This window comes from Drosophila takahashii, chromosome 3L (genome assembly GCF_030179915.1).
Source record: "Drosophila takahashii strain IR98-3 E-12201 chromosome 3L, DtakHiC1v2, whole genome shotgun sequence".
NCBI classification, from domain to species: domain Eukaryota; kingdom Metazoa; phylum Arthropoda; class Insecta; order Diptera; family Drosophilidae; genus Drosophila; species Drosophila takahashii.
Window position 1 is genome coordinate 6,050,068 of NC_091680.1, and position 18,227 is coordinate 6,068,294.

At 36.0% G+C, this 18,227-nt stretch overlaps 2 protein-coding genes across 6 annotated transcripts in view; both read left to right on the plus strand.

Annotated features, from left to right (window-relative positions):
* The first annotated feature begins 240 nt into the window (after positions 1-240).
* LOC108068933 (lactosylceramide 1,3-N-acetyl-beta-D-glucosaminyltransferase A) lies at positions 241-17,136 on the plus strand. 5 transcript variants are annotated; one of them, XM_070214935.1, is made up of 4 exons: positions 241-474; positions 743-1,042; positions 13,687-14,629; positions 15,672-17,136. In XM_070214935.1, the coding sequence occupies exons 3-4, from the start codon at positions 13,775-13,777 to the stop codon at positions 16,146-16,148; spliced, it is 1,332 nt and encodes a 443-aa protein (XP_070071036.1). In that variant the 5' UTR covers positions 241-474; positions 743-1,042; positions 13,687-13,774; the 3' UTR covers positions 16,149-17,136. The 5 variants fall into 5 exon arrangements, with proteins under 5 accessions (XP_070071036.1, XP_070071038.1, XP_070071035.1 ...); XM_070214937.1 differs by having other exon boundaries at positions 241-376; XM_070214934.1 differs by having other exon boundaries at positions 241-1,042.
* Positions 17,137-18,073: 937 nt separating this feature from the next.
* LOC108068930 (band 7 protein CG42540) overlaps positions 18,074-18,227 on the plus strand; it is a 42,142-nt gene continuing 41,988 nt past the window's right edge. Inside the window, exon 1 of the mRNA XM_070215288.1 lies at positions 18,074-18,131. Coding sequence (XP_070071389.1) covers positions 18,114-18,131 — 18 coding nt within the window. The 5' untranslated portion in view covers positions 18,074-18,113. The remainder of the gene's footprint in view (positions 18,132-18,227) is intronic.

Genomic DNA, 18,227 nt, shown 5'->3' on the forward strand with positions numbered 1-18,227 from the left:
TAACGATATAAAAATAACAATATTAAATATTAAATATGATAAATGATGATACAAAATGATAATAAAATATAGTTTCAAATAATTAAAACTTTAAATGAATGAATGTTGTTCACACCCCTTTAAAAACACTCCTAAGCCTCTGAAAAATTTAACAGTGAGTTTAGCCGCATTAACAGCGGGAGAGCGTAGCGATAACAGCACGAGAGACAATTCAAACAACAAGACTGGTGATGGTGAAGTATAAACGCTCACATTTTAGCACCCTTTGAAACGCGCTGCTTGTGTTTTTCCCGACTTAAAAATATAAAAAGAATATATCTAAAAAGAAGCACAGTCGACGCTGACTTATCGCCGGTTACAAAATCGAAATCGTGAAGTAATATTACTGGCTTTCGATTTCCAAAACGATTTGAGTTATGACATGATACTCAATAAATTATAGCCGCGCGGTAAAATTATCTACGAGTGGCGGCGGTACTTAGGTTTTTTTTATTTATTCTTCAAGAGAAACAAAACGCATAAACAATAGTAGCCAAACAACAACAAATGAACAAATTTTGAAGTGAATAAAAGAGCATTTTACGCCTAATAAGAGCAGCGAAAAAAAAGGAAATCCAGGCACAGCATCCTTCAGAGCCGAGCCTGCTTCTTCTTCTTCCTCTCCTTTTGCATTCCTCGCGCGTGTGTATTGGTGTGCCTGTGTGTTTGCCTGAAAATTGTGTTAAATAAATTTATATTCCAGCTGCCAACCAACAACAAATTGATGCCAAAAATATATTTACAAAATTCGCTAGTGTGTGCGCGTGTGTGTTAAATTAGCACTCCCCATCTCTCTGCTGTCTCTTTCGCACCTAACTTTGTTTTTTAACTGTTACCTAAAAAAGATGGGTGTGTGTGAGTGCGTGTGTGTTTCTTACGGAAATTAATTAAAAAACGCACCCAAGTTGCTTTCTCCCACTCCCGCTCTCTTTCTCTCTCTCGCTCTTGGAAGGATACCAGAATGGGAGGCAAATGAGGAGACAGCGAGGAAAACAACCAGAAGGTGAATATGAAAATATGAAAACATAAAATGCATAAAATTTAAGATATTAATTAAGACAGCCCTTGGGTTTTTTATTATCTTTTGGAGGGCTTTCGTCTTTTCTTGCTTCTTGTTCTTATCAGCATCCCATTGAACACAAAAACCCATTGTTGTTGCTGCTGCGGGGGCGGCCACTTGCTCTCTCGCTCGCTCTTTCCATATGTGTGTGCTATCTTTTCGTTCGCTCTTTTGGTCGCCTTTAACTTGGCCAGCGGATTTGTTGTGGTTGCTCTTCTTTATTTTATTTTTTTTTTTTGCTTTTTTCCAACAACAACAAGAGTTTTCTTCACTTTTTTTTAGCATGCGCTGTCGCTGAGGACTGACCTTGAACAAGTTCAGGCACAGTGGCACGCATGCCTGTTTGTCTGGTTCCTTTTTGGCTCCTTTGCTCCTTGTTCGCCTTTCTTGGCGCCTCGGCCTTGGCCTGTCCCACTGTGCCGCGCCGCCCCATCTCCCTCCGCCTGTCTACCCGTCTCCCTCGCTCGCGAGCGAATGTTTGCTCAAGATTGCGAGAGTGTTTACTTAATCACTTACAGTGGAACCTTCTATACTTTCGTTTCATCACGGTTCCATAAAGATAAGCATGAAGCATAAGTTTTTATATCATTTTTATGTTGTGCAAAAGTTCCGGTTCAATTCAGAATAATACCATTAGTATTTCGGTTTAGCTTTCCAATTTCATTACAGTAAAATATTAATTAGAGATAATTGATTAACTAATCAAGAATTAGAGGAAGGGAATTTGAAAGAAGTAAGATCTTCTGGGGTTAATTAAAAATATGGTTTTGTATTTAAGAATTAGTTTATATCAGTTATGTAGTAACCCATGAGGAATAAGTAGAACAACTTACTTACAGTCTAAGCACTATTTCCCACAAAATAAAGATAAAAAATATTCGTTTTGTACATAAATGTATGTAGTATTTCTTGCGGATATGGATATATATGGAATTTATAAATTTTTTTTAAATCCATGTAAGACTTTGAGAGCGAGTATACCGTAGTCTTATATATTTTGTGTAGTGGATGCCAAACTACAAAAAATTTTAAATTTGTTTAAATCCATATAAGACCTTGACAGCTATACAATACTATCTATCTCTCAATTTTATCTATATCGTTTCAAGTCCAATGTTTTTTGTATCACTCTAAATTTTCGATCACATGCTCGTTGCCAAAGCTCTGATTTTAATTGCGGCAGCTTCCGCGTGAAGCTCTCGCTCTCCTACTTCCACACACACACCTTTGTATCCAGCTCCCTCAATCACCTGTCTTTGTCGTACAATGAATTTCAAAAAATTGTTGTCAGTGGCCTTTTAGAACTGTGTCTTCGCCTTGTTTGTTTGTTTGCCCGTCCGCCGCTGTTTGCTACTTTTGCGCCCACTTGCGCCTTCTGGCCCACTGATAACCGGCGGTGCGAAGCGTTAGACATTCGTCGGCGGTGTTACTTTTATTGGTCCGTACAGTGACCCCGAGATTCGCCGCCAACGAACGTCACACATCAACGTCAGCGTTTTAAGCTTTTTGCTTTCTCTTTTACTCCCGTTTCACCGCTCACCGCGCTCGAATATTCATTTCGCGCCGAACTGCGTTTCGTTTTTAATAACCAGAGTTCAAAGTGGCTTCTGAGTCCAAATTTTTGATATCGTGGAAAAATTATGATCATAAAATAATTTAAAATAATTGAGTAGTGAGCCAAGTGTCGCCACTTTTTTATTAGGTTTTTTTAGTAACAGTCTAATAAAAATGAATTCACTTTCTCATTAAAACTTAATCTAATCTTTGGAACTAACAAAACAATTATTTACCATTTTGATTTTTTTTTTAAATTGCTGTTGTCTTTTTGTTTCTTAGATTTTTTCAAACTTAGATTACAACATTTCTAAGATATTTGTCACAAGGGAAGTGAATAAGTAACTTTCCAAAAAACTAAATCAAGATAATATTTCTGAAAACTAAGCACTAATCAAGCAAGCTTTCTGCTAGCTTAAATTATATTATATTTATTTAATTTAAAAGATTTTATTTTAAATTTTATCTAACTTTTTTTTTGATTAAAATAAATTAAACTTTTTATTTTATGATGGGGTTATTATTGGGTTAGTATACCTTAAATCTTATTGGGAATCGTATGCTATTCCCGCTTTATATGAATGTGTATCATGTGATAGACATGTGACCGTTTTAATTTCCAGGTACCTTGGAAATAGAATGTTTAATCACTTAAGCTGAACCCTACCGTGCTTTTCGCTTATCAAATAAAATGTAGACAGCTATTTGTCAAACATTTACGTATTTTAATTATAAATTTATTTAAATATATGCATGCATACTTCAAATTCCCATGGTGCGCAATAAATGAATATGTGTTTTTTCATTTATAATGAAAATGTTCTTTTCAATTCTAAGATAAAGAGGGGCAACCCTCACGTATTTGTGAGTGAGCTTAAATTCTATAAATATTGCAAGTATTTCGAACTTATTTATTGCCCGTGTAAATGGATAAAAACCAGATGTGGAAAATTTCGCACTGGAATGAACTCTAACCAAATGTTAGTTTTAATTTAATGGTAAAAACTTACATATTTGCATAGCCCCATAGAGCTGGAAATAAAATTGTTGTTTACTTTATAATCAGCTGTGTGTACGGTTTCTTATGAGAACCAGCTAAATCGACCTGGTTCGAAAACGTAGAATTCCTTGTAATTTTATGTCAGCGAAAAAATGTGCATTAATGTTAATAAAAAACCGAAGCAACAAATTAGCAGAAATGTGAACTCTCAGACCCCTGAGAAGAACACTGAGTCATCGCACGAGCATTTTTTTTATTGCCCTCTTCAGCAAGGCGTTTCCCCTTAGGTTTATTTTGCTTTATTTCGCTTTCCTTATTTGAATACAAATATGTTTTTTTGTATATTGTATTTTTTGATCGAGGGACCATTGTACCATAAGAAATTCGGCGAGTGCGTGCAAAAAACTCGTTTCGAACTGAACTTTGGCCTGTGAAAATGTAAACAAAAGGCGCGTAATTAAATTTTCATACGCAGGCTAAGGAATATGTATTCATAAATTATTTAGCGTGCGAGAGAGTGACTGACCAACCCTGCAGGAAGGTCGTAAACTATAAAGTAGGCAGGACCTCAACTTGGGCGTGTCCCCGTTTGCATTTATATTTTTTATTTCTCTCTACCTCCAAGAACCCCTCCCCTTTGGCTTTTTTAATTGCCAATTTGCGGGGTCCGCTGGTTTGTCACTCACAGTCTGCTGTGTGTCTTTCAATCAAGCTGCAATGCATTTGTCGTCGCCCTGTCGTCGGTCCACCCTAATCCTCCCCCCACTTCTTGCGATCCCCATCCCCCTCCCTTCTGGGGTTATGAGTAATGCTCTCTGCACTTTATGTGGCAACAGGAAACTCCGCCATCCATGTCCTGAATACCGTATGCAAGCAACTATGTATTTTCTACGGCCGCAGGCTGGAATGGATGAGTTAATTATGGGTTTGTGGCCATGCACTGCGGGGAAATACCCTAAAGACTTAAATCACATATTAAATTCTTTAACTATCTTTTAGTCATTTCCTTCCTGACACTGATAATACAAGAAATAGTGAAGTCGGATGATTCAATTTGTTTCTGAAATATTTTTAATCTCTTTTTTCAAAATGAATTTAAAGAACTATACGATTTTTAATGATTCACAAACTTGGCAGCATAAATTTTGTTTAAATTTTTGTAAAATTTTTCTAAGAATCTTGACAAAAACTTCAGTTGCGCAAAAAACTAAAAAAAAAAGTAATTCAAATTCAAAGAAATTATGATTAAATATGTTTTTAAAATGTTGACTTAAATTTTTATTGTTAAATATTATTAAGGTCACAAAACTTGAAGCCTGTTTTTAAGAATTTCGTAATCTACAATTTCTAGGAATTCGACATAATTAAAAACATAAACTGAAAATGAAAAATGTGAATAATAAATATGTATGCTCAGAAATATTATGACTAGACACGCTTTAAATACTGATTAAACCTAGTCATGTAGTTTTCTTTCCATTAAGTTTGTTTGTGAGAATAATAAATTGAATGTACAAAGGTTGAAATTGCTTCATTTGACTGATGCTTGAGTTTTTTATAGCCACTTGTCTCCTTGTCGGAGGAGGCTCGGAGGCAGATTGCATCCGCATCCGCTGCCTGCGATGTCTAACATTGCGAATGCGATGGCAATTGCGATTGCATGCAACATCCACCTCCACATCCAAATCCACACCCCCAACTCGGTTGCATTCGCCTAAATATCTGTCTGGCATCGTTATTTAGCATTGCCCCGCAATTTGTTGTTGCCACGTGAGTGTGCGTGCTGTCGTGAGTAGAAATGGAAATGGAAATGAAAATGGGAAAAGTTTTTGCAGCTCAGCCTATATGCAGTTTTCACCCACAAACCGCAGCGCAACAAAATGTTTGCTGTCGGCAGTGGAAAGAAAACTCCCTCAGCATGTTGTAATTGCGGCATGTTAGCAGCAGAAAACTCGTCTGGGTTTTCCCAGCCCAAACCCCTCCCCTACTTTTCTTCTACTTCTATATGTTTTTTTCTGCCAGTCTGCAGAAAACTCCTTCAAGCCGCTGTGACTCACATTTTTCGACATCTGGGACAGGGCGAGTTTTCCGTGGCTCTCAGCATGATGCCATGCACTCGAAAAATCGATTTAAGCAAGGCAATTAAAAATGTAAAATGTTTGTCACGACATGAACCGTAAAAACAATGCTTCAATTGTCACTTCAAAAATGGAATCAATAGTTGGAGATAAGAATTTAAGAATAGGAATCCATAAGACATTGAAAAATATTTCCGAACAATTTAAATTGAAGCATATACATATATAAGCACATATATATTGATTTATTTGACTAAAATTGATTCCGATCTGAAAATTGATTGGTGAAAAATAAAAATGAATTTTTCCCTGCTGTGCAAATTGATTGATTTCAACTGAGTAAATTTCTCAAATTCAACAATGCAAATCGTCCACTTAAAGTAGAAAAATATTTTTAATTTTTATTATTATTATAACTAAATTTCTGTCAATGATGCACATAGCTTTCGACATCAATTTCATTAATGTTTTCTCGCCCAATTTAAATTTAAGCATATCATATATTTATTTATTAAACTTTCTATGGCCATGTGCAAATTGATTGAATCCAGCTGTTTTTTTTCTCCTAGTGTGTCTGGCATGTGTACTTGGTCTGTATGCTTGTTTGTAGTAGGCACACATGGAGTGCTCTGGTATGGCTACATTTGTGAGCCATCAACATGTGAGGGACATTTGTCTGGCCGCCGGCGGGGTTTAATGTTTAATGCTTGAGCTCTTGACTCCCATTTGACGGCAACGGCGACAGGATGCCAAGTGGCGAATGCAACGCTCTCTGGGATCTGCTATCCCATCTCGAGATGCCTTCAGATTGCAGTGACACAGATACGATCTCCAGCTGGGCATTTCAGCATTTCCATGCTTCTGTTTCCCAGAATTTCCCTCACATCTCGTCGGTGCTTTAACAATGGAACCAGCATCAATTTGTGAAAATTCCAAGCAATTAGAAACGTTTATTCGTATTCAAATGAATTGTATACAAAATGCGTTTGATATGGGCTTATTAGTCATGTCATTTATATATATAAAACAAGATAAACACGAGTAATGGGTATAAAAAGATTGTTTAAAATCTTTCAAAACGAAAACTATAGCCACTTTTTTTTTTATTTGTCCATATTGACTTTTAAATTTTATATTTTAAATGCAAAAGAGCGTTTGGTCAATAATAAATGTTATTTGTATGTAAGAAAAAGATAAAATTAAAAATAGTCACGAACTTCTGAAACTTAAATCCTAAAAAAAATATTTCCGTTAACATTTTAAATTTTATTATAGTCATTTTTAAAAGATTATTCTTTTGAGCAACTGAAGGATCTTAAGAGCTGATAAATAAGCGGATACAAAGACTCCAATACCTCAGTGTTCCGTTTACGTTTTTACTTTGACATTGATTGGAAAAACACAAAAGTCAATTTACAATGGGAATTTTGAGACTTTTCTGGTCCAAACTTATGATTTTGATTTTCTGGATGTGTCTGGCATTGGATTTAAGTCGTGCCTACGTACCGCCCCCAACTAAGAAAGCCGAACCTGGACTGGATGAAGTCAAACGCCAACCAATTTGCCCGCCCCAAGTAGAAAACAATCCTGTGTGCGTGAATTTTAAATATGAAGAGGAATAAATATAAACATGGAAAATATATAGTTTAAAAGCGAGCAATTTAGTGCAATTTAACAGATAGTCCCACGAGGCTTAAGTAACAGGCTGCATTTATGGGCGTCTAATAAGGAAATGCTGATAACAAATGGCTTATTGTTTTATTACAGCTCATATTTGGGTTCAGGCTGCGAATATTTCTTTGTCGAACGCAAACACTTTTCAATCATTCAGAGTTAACGTGACTTGCGTTGCAATTACCAACGCCAAAAACCGGTTTTAAAATTACCACACACACCTAAAGCTGTTTTCTCCGCTTAAAAAATAATCCTCAGCTGCTTAGCAGAACCTGACTTGCGAAAAAAAAATCCCAACCACTTTCCACACTTTCAATTGGTTAACTCTGAAATGATGGATGCTGCCGGTGCGTACATGTAACTTATTTTTAAAGGCAACTTTAACTGCAATTTTCTGCACTTATGGTTATAGAGCTTCACTGATGAAAATCTTAGTGAATCCAAAAATTTCTCATTCAATTTAAATATTTTTTGTAAATTGTTTTATAAATGTGAACAAAATGTATTTAAACAAGTTCATTTTTAAATTTCGATTTTCATTTGAAACTATTTTTTAGTGAGGTTAACTATTTAAAGTACATATTTTTCCTAACATTACTATGAATAGTACTATAAAATTTTCTGTTCAGTGTTGTTGTTGTTTCTTTGTTTGTTTTCTCTACTTTAAAGTTGATTTTTCGCTAATTACCAGTCGAGTCTGAGTGCTCGCCTTGTAATGAGTCGGAATAATGGATATTATTGCTGCGAGTGGCCCTCGTATTGTGTTTATTTATTAGTTCACTATATTGTTGTATATATAAATATTGTACTCCCGATTGATGGCAATTGCCACGAGGCACAAGGCACAAGATACGCTACTGCACGTGAAAGTAGCATTGTACACAAGTGAGGGATAACCTGACACAGACATTCAAAGTGTTTTTTGGCCAGCAGCCAAGTTTTCGCAGTGCCAACCTGCTGCCATTTGCCATTCAATGAAAAACAATCCTTCGTCGGTCGTTTGGTTGGTAACTAATCAAAAGCCCGATACGATACGATACCAGATAAACAATAGAAGACGACGCCTGCCCTCAAAATGCAGGCGAATCTATTGTCGTTGCTGCTGCTGATGTTGTTTTTTTGTTGCCCATTCAGACCACAGACCACGATAAAATGTAACCTTCGACTTGAAAAAGTTATTCGGCGTTGCTGCTGGCATTTTATCGACTGCAAAATGCCAGCCTTTGGCAGACGTCCCACAAACCCATCCCCTTCTATGCAAAAAAAACACCGGAGTCTAGGCTTATTTTTGTAAAGTTCACGAGAGGTGTGTGATGATTACTTTAATGGCAACAAAGGTGAGGATTGTACGTGAGAAATGTGTTTGAACAAAGGGGAGTTGCATTTTATAAGCTTTATAAACTTTGGCTAGGCAATCATAGGGGAGAGTATAAGATAAGAATTTTACAATGTTTGTAATAAATATTTTATGTAAGTTCAAAGGTCACTAGAGCAATTTCCTAATTGAGTTCTCAAGGTTAGAATTTTACAATGTTTGTATTCAATAGGTTTGTGTAAAAATCCATATAACAAACTACAAAAAGTAAAAAAAAAGTATTTTAAAATGTATGCTAGAATCATATCACTTTTGGGAAAAATCCATCTTAATTTTACAGTGAATCATCGAAGTAATAAATATTTTTTAACCATCTGGTTTTTTTTATCAGTACAAAGTTGTATACGTAAGTTCAAGGGTCATTAAAGCAATTTCCCAAGAAAAGAAATCTATAATCTTCATTAAAGATCGCTTTTTTCTTTATCGTCCACATCGAACAAAGTAGCTTTATACGTACATAAGTTCAAAGGTCAGTAAAACAATTTCCTAATTGAATTCGTATCATATGTCACGGTATGCAGGTCCCTCAGTTAATTTATGAAGATGACTTTTCCTCAAAGGGGTGACCATCAGATAATTATCTCTGTTATTAATTGCACACTAAAAGGTCAGTGTGGCGTGCATACAAAAATCGATTGCTTGTTGGACTTAATTGTGCATATAAGATAAATGATAAAATGCTGTATCATTTAGAGTAATTTACAGGAAAAAGCATTTCAAATAAATATTTAATATTTTTGGATTAGAAAATGTTATAGAAAAAAGAGAACACATTTTTCCACTTTTATTTTAATAGCTAAGAGCCAACAAGCTAAATGTCGTGACTGTTGGCAGTCAATTTATGTTGAAACCACCCTCGAAGTCACTGCAACTGCAGCGAAACTTCGTTTTGCATTTTGCAGAACTGGCCTTGTAAATTGCAGTTCGTTTTTGGCCAGGTTGGTTGCTTGCTACACCAAACAGCTGGCAAAGGTCAAAGGTTCAGTTGTAATTAGTTTTTGCATATCTTGAGGCCGTCGCATCCGGCTGTTGAGCTCCAAACCCTAAAACACCCTTCCAATTGGCCTAAAAGTCTAAGGACATGCCAACCTAATATTGCGTGCTACCATCCGAAAACCATTAATAAACCAACTAGTACAGCTCTCTACTTTTTTCTGTTCTATATTAACCATGTCTACAGAGAACTAACTATTGACTCTGGGCGAAAAATTTACATGAATATAAAAATTTTATAACGTTTCGCGTGCTCAACGAGGCCGGAACCTCAAACTTGTGACGCTTTTCGATCGCATAAAGTTAAATATGAGAAATAATTGAAAAACAGATGTGCATAAAGTTAGCAATGCAACTTTTGAAAATGCAAATTTTTTTCTATCGACAATTTGCCGTTATTTATCCGTAAATTATTCGTGAAAGAAAAAAATTTGCCGCTCAATTATTTTTAAAATTATGAGATGTTCTGCTAAGTTGATATCAACTTAGCAGAACACCCCCACTAAAGTTCAAAATTTCCAAAATCTTTTCTAATGGGAATTTGCCGTTATTTATCCGTAAATGATTCGCGAAAGAAAAAATTTTGTTGCTCTTGTTTTAACATTTTTTTTTTAAAAAACATAGTTGTTCTGCTAAGTTGATATCAACTTAGCAGAACACCCCCACTAAAGTTCAAAATTTCCAAAATCTTTTCTAATGGGAATTTGCCGTTATTTATCCGTAAACGATTCGCGAAAGAAAAAATTTTGTTGCTCTTGTTTTAACATTTTTTTTTTAAAAAACATAGTTGTTCTGCTAAGTTGATATCAACTTAGCAGAACACCCCCACTAAAGTTCAAAATTTCCAAAATCTTTTCTAATGGGAATTTGCCGTTATTTATCCGTAAATGATTTGCGAAAGAAAAAATTTAGTTGCTCTTGTTTTAACCTTTTTTTTTTTAAAAAACATAGTTGTTCTGCTAAGTTGATATCAACTTAGCAGAACACCCCCACTAAAGTTCAAAATTTCCAAAATCTTTTCTAATGGGAATTTGCCGTTATTTATCCGTAAATGATTCGCGAAAGAAAAAATTTTGTTGCTCTTGTTTTAACATTTTTTTTTTTAAAACACACACCCCCACTAAAGTTCAAAATTTCCAAAATCTTTTCTAATGGGAATTTGCCGTTATTTATCCGTAAATGATTCGCGAAAGAAAAAATTTTGTTGCTCTTGTTTTAACATTTTTTTTTTTAAAACACATAGTTGTTCTGCTAAGTTGATATCAACTTAGCAGAACAACTATGTTTTTTAAAAAAAAAATGTTAAAACAGGAGCAACAACATTTTTTCTTTCGCGAATCGTTTACGGATAAATAACGGCAAATTCCCATTAGAAAAGATTTTGGAAATTTTGAACTTTAGTGGGGGTGTTCTGCTAAGTTGATATCAACTTAGCAGAACAACTATGTTTTTAAAAAAAAAAAAGGTTAAAACAAGAGCAACTAAATTTTTTCTTTCGCAAATCATTTACGGATAAATAACGGCAAATTCCCATTAGAAAAGATTTTGGAAATTTTGAACTTTAGTGGGGGTGTTCTGCTAAGTTGATATCAACTTAGCAGAACATCTCATAATTTTAAAAATAATTGAGCGGCAAATTTTTTTCTTTCACGAATAATTTACGGATAAATAACGGCAAATTGTCGATAGAAAAAAATTTGCATTTTCAAAAGTTGCATTGCTAACTTTATGCACATGAAAAACAGGGCGGAATTTTGGGGCACAACCCATCTGTCATTAGGGGACTAATCTTATCGACAAAAAAACGCGCTGGCAATCTAATCGAAAACCTCCGTTTCCAGACGTTGTTTAATCAAGTCCCTTGGGAGTGTTTTTCAAACACCCGATAATCAGCTGAGTGTAGCTAAGCCTTTGCGGTTAGATAGACTGTTGTTTCGATATTCCACGGAGTCAACGGGTACATTGTATTTCAATTATACTGCAACTCGTGTGCACACTTTATTGGAATACGTGACTGGTGAAGACTGCAGTCTATTGTTCCTTTTTTGTGGCGCACTATCTGCGGAAATGTGCATGAGTGCGTCTTCCGGTTGCCTTCGAAAATATCCAAAATATATTTATACCAAAGAGGAAAAAACAAAGAGAATGGAATGAAATTGAAATTATAAGAAATCTTTTGAAAAGTACAATAAACAACAATAAATATTAATTAATTTAATATTTTTATATACAGATTTTCCTATTCTTTTTTTTTAATTACACATTAGGTTAAATATTTTTGTGAACTCAATGTAATGGTTAGTTAAATCTTTTTTTTAATTTTTGCACTGAGAATTGAACATAGGACTTCCAAATTTTGGTGGGTCGTTAACCTATCTAATCAGCTATGTTTGATATCCTAATCGTTTTATTATTGGTTTAATTTGTTTTATGACCTTCAATCAAAATCTGATTCAAGTGCTTTGAAAGCCGTTTTGAGTGCAAAATATAATCAAAGTTTAAAAATAAATGTCTTATTTATCGCTTATTTCAGATAGGGGTTACCCGATAAGATAAGCTTAATTGCATCATTATAAATCGTAAGGAATGATTAAATTACAAAACTATCGTTAAACTGTCAATTAATGTTGTTAAATAAACAGTTTCAATTAAAAATAATTTTAAAACTCGTGCAATTAAATATTTAGAAATTATTTAATAGGATATGTAAGCTAAAATTGTATAATAACCTTTTAATAAATTTCTATAAAGTCCTAACCCAAAAGTCTACCGAAAAATTCCATTTGCTCTTTCTTATAGACTGACTCATTAAGAAGTGGCTATATTTATTTTTTGTTGTTACTTAAAGTCCCATAATTGGGCAATTACATTTTCTGTTCGCGTCGTTTGATAAGCGCAACTAGTGTAGTAAAAAACATTCCGCCACTTCATTGATACGTAACAGCTATCATCGTCTGATAGCGAAACAGTTTAACTATCTGAAAATGAGTGAGCCCAAGTAGCCACCGGCTTTTATAGTACGGCCAATTAATATGTTTGCACTACCATAACGATTAAAGAGTCGATTTCGGCATTTCGATAAGGTTTCAGTTTCATAGCCCCAAACTGAACGTCATCGATTCCGTTGTCATTTAGTATAATTCACAAAAAGTTGTGCCTCAAATTCGAGGAATCGCCTTTATCGCTGTTGACAAAGCAATCAAAAGTGTGGCCAATAAATCAATAATTTCAACTTATCTTTGGAGCATTTTTCATTTTCGATTAGTGGCGGGGTGGCGATTGATTCCGTCGCGAGGATTCAGTTCAATTTTGGAAGTCCCCGGGAATCCATCAGGTGTGTTTGCACTTCTCTTCTCTTCATAGCCGTGAATGAATTATGGCAGGTGCGTTATATTGGCATTTTACTCGAATGGATTAAGTGACGTCAGTTCAGTGAACTTTCGGTCTAAAAAATAGAACGTAGAGATAGAGAGAGGAGTGAATGCTCTTCAATTAATTCATGTGCGACCTGTTGACACCTGCTGCTGGCCATTTAGAAAATTGACCACATGTCATGCTGCCACACAGCCAATTGGCCTAATGCCCCGGGTCATTATCGCATTGGCGATAAGCTAGGAAGGGAAGGTGGGAAGTGGGCTTTTAAGTGGCCACACAGAAAAAAGCTGACAAAAGATCAGGCCGATATGTGCAGGTCAATTTAATAGTTTTTGAAGATTATTTTGATATGACTATATCAAGATTAATATAAATACAATAAAGTTTAAAATTAAAGATAATATTGATATTATTTTATATTATTTGACATTATTTTTATTAAAAAAAGGCTTAATTAATTTATTATATCATATCCAATTTTTTCTGTGCATTCACTGAACGATTATTAACTGATTTTCTTTACTTTTACCCATTACAGCCACTTGGATCCGGAGTTAAATGGCCGCGGCACGCAGAAAACGCTTCCGTCTGAGGTGTCCGTTTGAGGAAATTAAAAGCCGCTAGAAATGGACAAGCGATCGCTGTGCCTGCTGCTCATCTGCATCAATCTGTGCCTGGTCATTTGGCTGGTCAGTGTGCAGCAGTCGCCGATGTTGGAGGCGGAAATAATGGCGGACTTTGGGGGAGGAAGCAGTAGTATCACCGGAAGTAGCACCCCATCACCCCCTTCTCAAACACAGAGTGCCAACAGTGGATCGCGTCGCAGCAGGAGCAAACCATACCAAACCAAACCTAGTCGCACATTTAGTAACAATAACAATAGCGATAGTAGCCTAGTTAGCAGCAACACATTCGATTCGGCGGCCACGCCCCCTGCGATAAGGAGCCAAACGCCCGCCCCCAATGGGAGTAGTATGCAACTGATGGATCTGAATAACTTTGTCTATCTGATAGATCAGCCCGCCTGTGATAAGGATGTCCGGGTGTTGATATTGGTCCATTCGGCTGTGAGGAACACGGAGAAGCGGAGGATCATCAGGGAAACCTGGGCAGATCGAAAGTATATCGATGGAACGCCATTGAAGGTCATCTTCCTGGTAGGCGGAGTGGGCGCAAATGCAGAGAGGTGGCAACAGTTCCTGGGACGCGAGAATCACCTAAACGGCGACCTAATCCAGGGCAACTTCGACGACGCCTATCGGAATATGACCTACAAGCATGTGATGGCCCTCAAGTGGTTCAACGAGAAGTGTTCGGGGGCCCAGCTGCTGGTCAAAGTCGATGATGATGTGTTCATGAACACGCCGCAGTTGGTCAAGTACTTGACGACGCCCTCGCTGCCCGAGTTCGCGATGCTCCAGGATCCCCAGCTGATGCTCTGCCGGGTCGTCCGCCACTCGAGGGTGAAGCGCTCTTATAGGGTGAGTGGTTCTTTAATATTTGGGTAAAGTAACAGAAAATATTTGCTTTTAAGTTTTTGAAGTTATTAGGACTCCGTTTTGTTTATCAAACCTTTAACTGTGGAGTTTATTGATGAAAGGTAGTTTTAAAAGATATACATATGTATATACCCATAATCAACCAAATCAAGAAAACTTTACGCCTAATTTCAAGAACACTTATTCTCAAAAAGTAAGAAGAAATTTTGAAATCAAGGTGATTTGCTCTTTTTTTTCGTTCTCTAGTTTTTTCAGTTTAGTAGCGAATAATAATTTTTACATATTTAAAAGAAATTCGATTGAAGTAAATTCTTATGAATAAATGAATAGCAGGAAATTGTTCTGAAAATGTTATCAAAAAACTAACTAATCTCATAAATTTTTTTGATAATTTACACATGTTTTAAGGAAATTCTCTTGAAGTAAATTCGTAGAAATATATGTATAGCAGGAAATAGTTCTGAAAATGTTATCAAAAAACTACCTAATCTTATAAAATTCTTTGAACATATGGGTATGAATAGCTGGAAGCTTGGTCAACTTCCCTAAAGTTCATTAGTTTCAAGAAATCATTTAGTTTTTTTTTCATTTTTATCAAAATTTTATCAAAAACATAATTAGATTCATAAAATTCCATAAACAGCATAATAATGAACAAGTTTCTAACAGGAAATTAAGTCATTTTGTCTAGATTATAATAACTAAATTCACAGAACATAGTTTTGTTTCCTGAATAGATTAATGATGACATATTTTAAATCTCTCTTAAAAAAAAAACATTTGAAAATAAGTAGACTGAAAGATAGAAAGGTGAGGATTTAATTCCCTTTTAAAAAATATACATTTGGTAATTAAAAACCAATTATCATTAAGGCAGCTTAAGTAATTTGTAAAGTGTGCGATAACAATGGCGAAATAAATTAGTTATCTTATCTGAAAGTATTTAGAGTAAATTATTACACTCTGGTACATCAGAAAACTTATTTAAAGTGTTAATATTAAAAGGAATTTTTTTTTCTTCCAGTCCAAATGGCGAGTGACCTATAAGGAGTACCCGCATCGCTTCTACCCGGAGTATTGTCCCGGAATGGCCATAGTCTACGCCCCGGACGTCGTTCGTCGGCTGTTTGAGGCGGCACAGAAGTCCAAGTACTTTTGGGTGGACGATGTCCTCATCACGGGCATCCTGGCCGAGGAGACGGGCAGCAAGATTACACCGCTGAAATATTACCTCGAACAGAAGGACGTACGCTCGCTGCTCAGCGGGGAGGCAGATCTCGAGGATCCACCGTTCCTCTTCACAAATCACGCCATCAAGCCGGACGAGAGCATGGAAATATGGCAGATGGCCTTGGATCGCATTCAGCGGCCACTACTCACCCCACCCGCCTCCTCATTAGCATCCGCATCTATCGCTTCCAAATCCGCAGCACCAAGTGGATGGCCAAGTGCGAACCTTTCTGAGGCGCCACAACAGACGATCGCCACCGGCCTCAGCTAGTTTGACTGGCATATCCAAAACGATGATGGAGGATTACGTTTAGTTTCTTTGGCTGTTCAGTTTTAAGTTCTAGGGCTTTAGTTTTAATTCGTAGTTATTATTGATAGGTAGCATTTTTTGTGTCGGGACGAAGTGAAGTCAAGTGAAAACCACCAACCACCTGCCTACAATCATTCGTATCATATGAACATAAACCGTAAACCGTAAACTAATCTAAGGATTCTACTGATAGTCATTTACATCCAATGCGAATCGCTCACCAAGATCAGAAAAATCAGAAAGGAAATAGTAAATCAGAAAATCAATTCAGAAAAGCAACAATAAAAACGATCGCAAATACCTTAAGCACAACTCTTAATTCGTAAGCAAAAAAACTACAATAGTACTTAAAATGAAAGCTAAAAACAAAGCAGACAAGCTGAGGATTCAAGTGTTTAGTGAAATCAGTGAGTAACCAAACCAAAAAATATTGAATTCGCATGACAAAACGGACAGAAGAGGGGGAGTATTTATTAAAATATATATATATGTACGTAGGGAAAAACGAAACGAAACGAAATGAAAGCTTACATAATATTTAACTATTTTTTGTAAAAGTATTTATGTATTTTGTAGCTATCCAAAAACCAAACTCTCTGTATCGTTTTGATCCCAGTATTCCAAGTAAAGCCAATGGATGGAGAATCTGAATCTGCATATGCATACATTTATACGGATATATAATTAATGAAATTAATGAATAACATAAGTGGGAACAGAAATGCCAGGAACGTTAACATGAAATATCAAAAAACAAACAAAAAGTAAAATAAATAAAAGGATAAAAGTAAATAGCAAATTGTACGGTCCGAGAACGCAAACAAAACGATGAACGAACGAAAATGGTAACAAATGAAATTTATAAATGTGTAATAATGAAATTAATTAAATGTTCAAGTTTGTCAGAAATTATATGAAAATCATTTCAAAATACAAATTATAAACGAAATGGTTGTTTTTATTTTTAAATATTCAAATAACCGTTGGAGTACACTGCTTTACATATGGGCAAGCAGTGAAGGCGAGAAAGGGACAAATATAGTGTGTAAGGTGGTTTCATAGCCGGCAGCTTTGGTTTGGCTTCAGACGAAGCAGTTGGAGAGAAAGGGGCAACTATATAAACCAATTTTTGAAAGGGATAACTATATAGGCAAACTGAGTTTCATAGCGAGTAGATTTGTAAGGTATGACTTTTAAAAACTTGGCGGGTAATTCGATTAAGTAAAATAATATTCTAAAAATGAGTTTTTAGAACTGTTTAAGTACTGACACTTAGTTGATAAAATTATTACAAGAAAAGTACAACAAAATAGGCAAAGTTTCACAGCAAGCTGCTTGTCATTGGCCAATTACAATACTGGCGGTTTATTTAAAAATAGCTCGTTTTATGAATAATTCAAAGCTTTTCAATACCTACGTGCTTCTGTCATATTTGCACTTGGCCAGGACACGCCCGCACTTGTGCTAATTCACCTGTTTGCCGTGTAAATAATTCATTGCGAGTCTGGAAACCAAAAACCCATTTAGGCAGCTGCGTTCAAGGACTTTAAAATCGCCACGTTGAATGAATGAACCGAAATGCGGGGAAATAATTTTCGAGTGCCACTTATTTCGGTCTCAGCTTTTACTGATGACAAGTAATTGTTTTTTTTCCCACGCCCCCCACACACGATTGACTTTGACATTCTCTAGTGTGAAAGCAAGGAGAAAGCAAATAAAAATGGAAGGGAAAATGGAAAAGGGAAAGGAAGGGCGCAAGGACCCTCGATGACGTGTGTGTGGGGAGCCAATTGTTGCATTATCGCGGCGACCATTTTACTCTGATTAGCCGCGTTCCGTTCAGTGTTTCAGTGTTTCTCGACTGGCCAGCGAGTAAGGACGCAGTTTAACTTTGGGATTAAATATTGACTTTCGAAGGGACAGGACATGGCAGCTATGGGTTCGGTGAGTACTCAATCCGAGTCCAGTCGATAGGGCAACTTTACTTGTTCTTGATTGCTTTCCAATGGCTCAGCAAGTTCCCTGTTTAAGTGCTGAGAT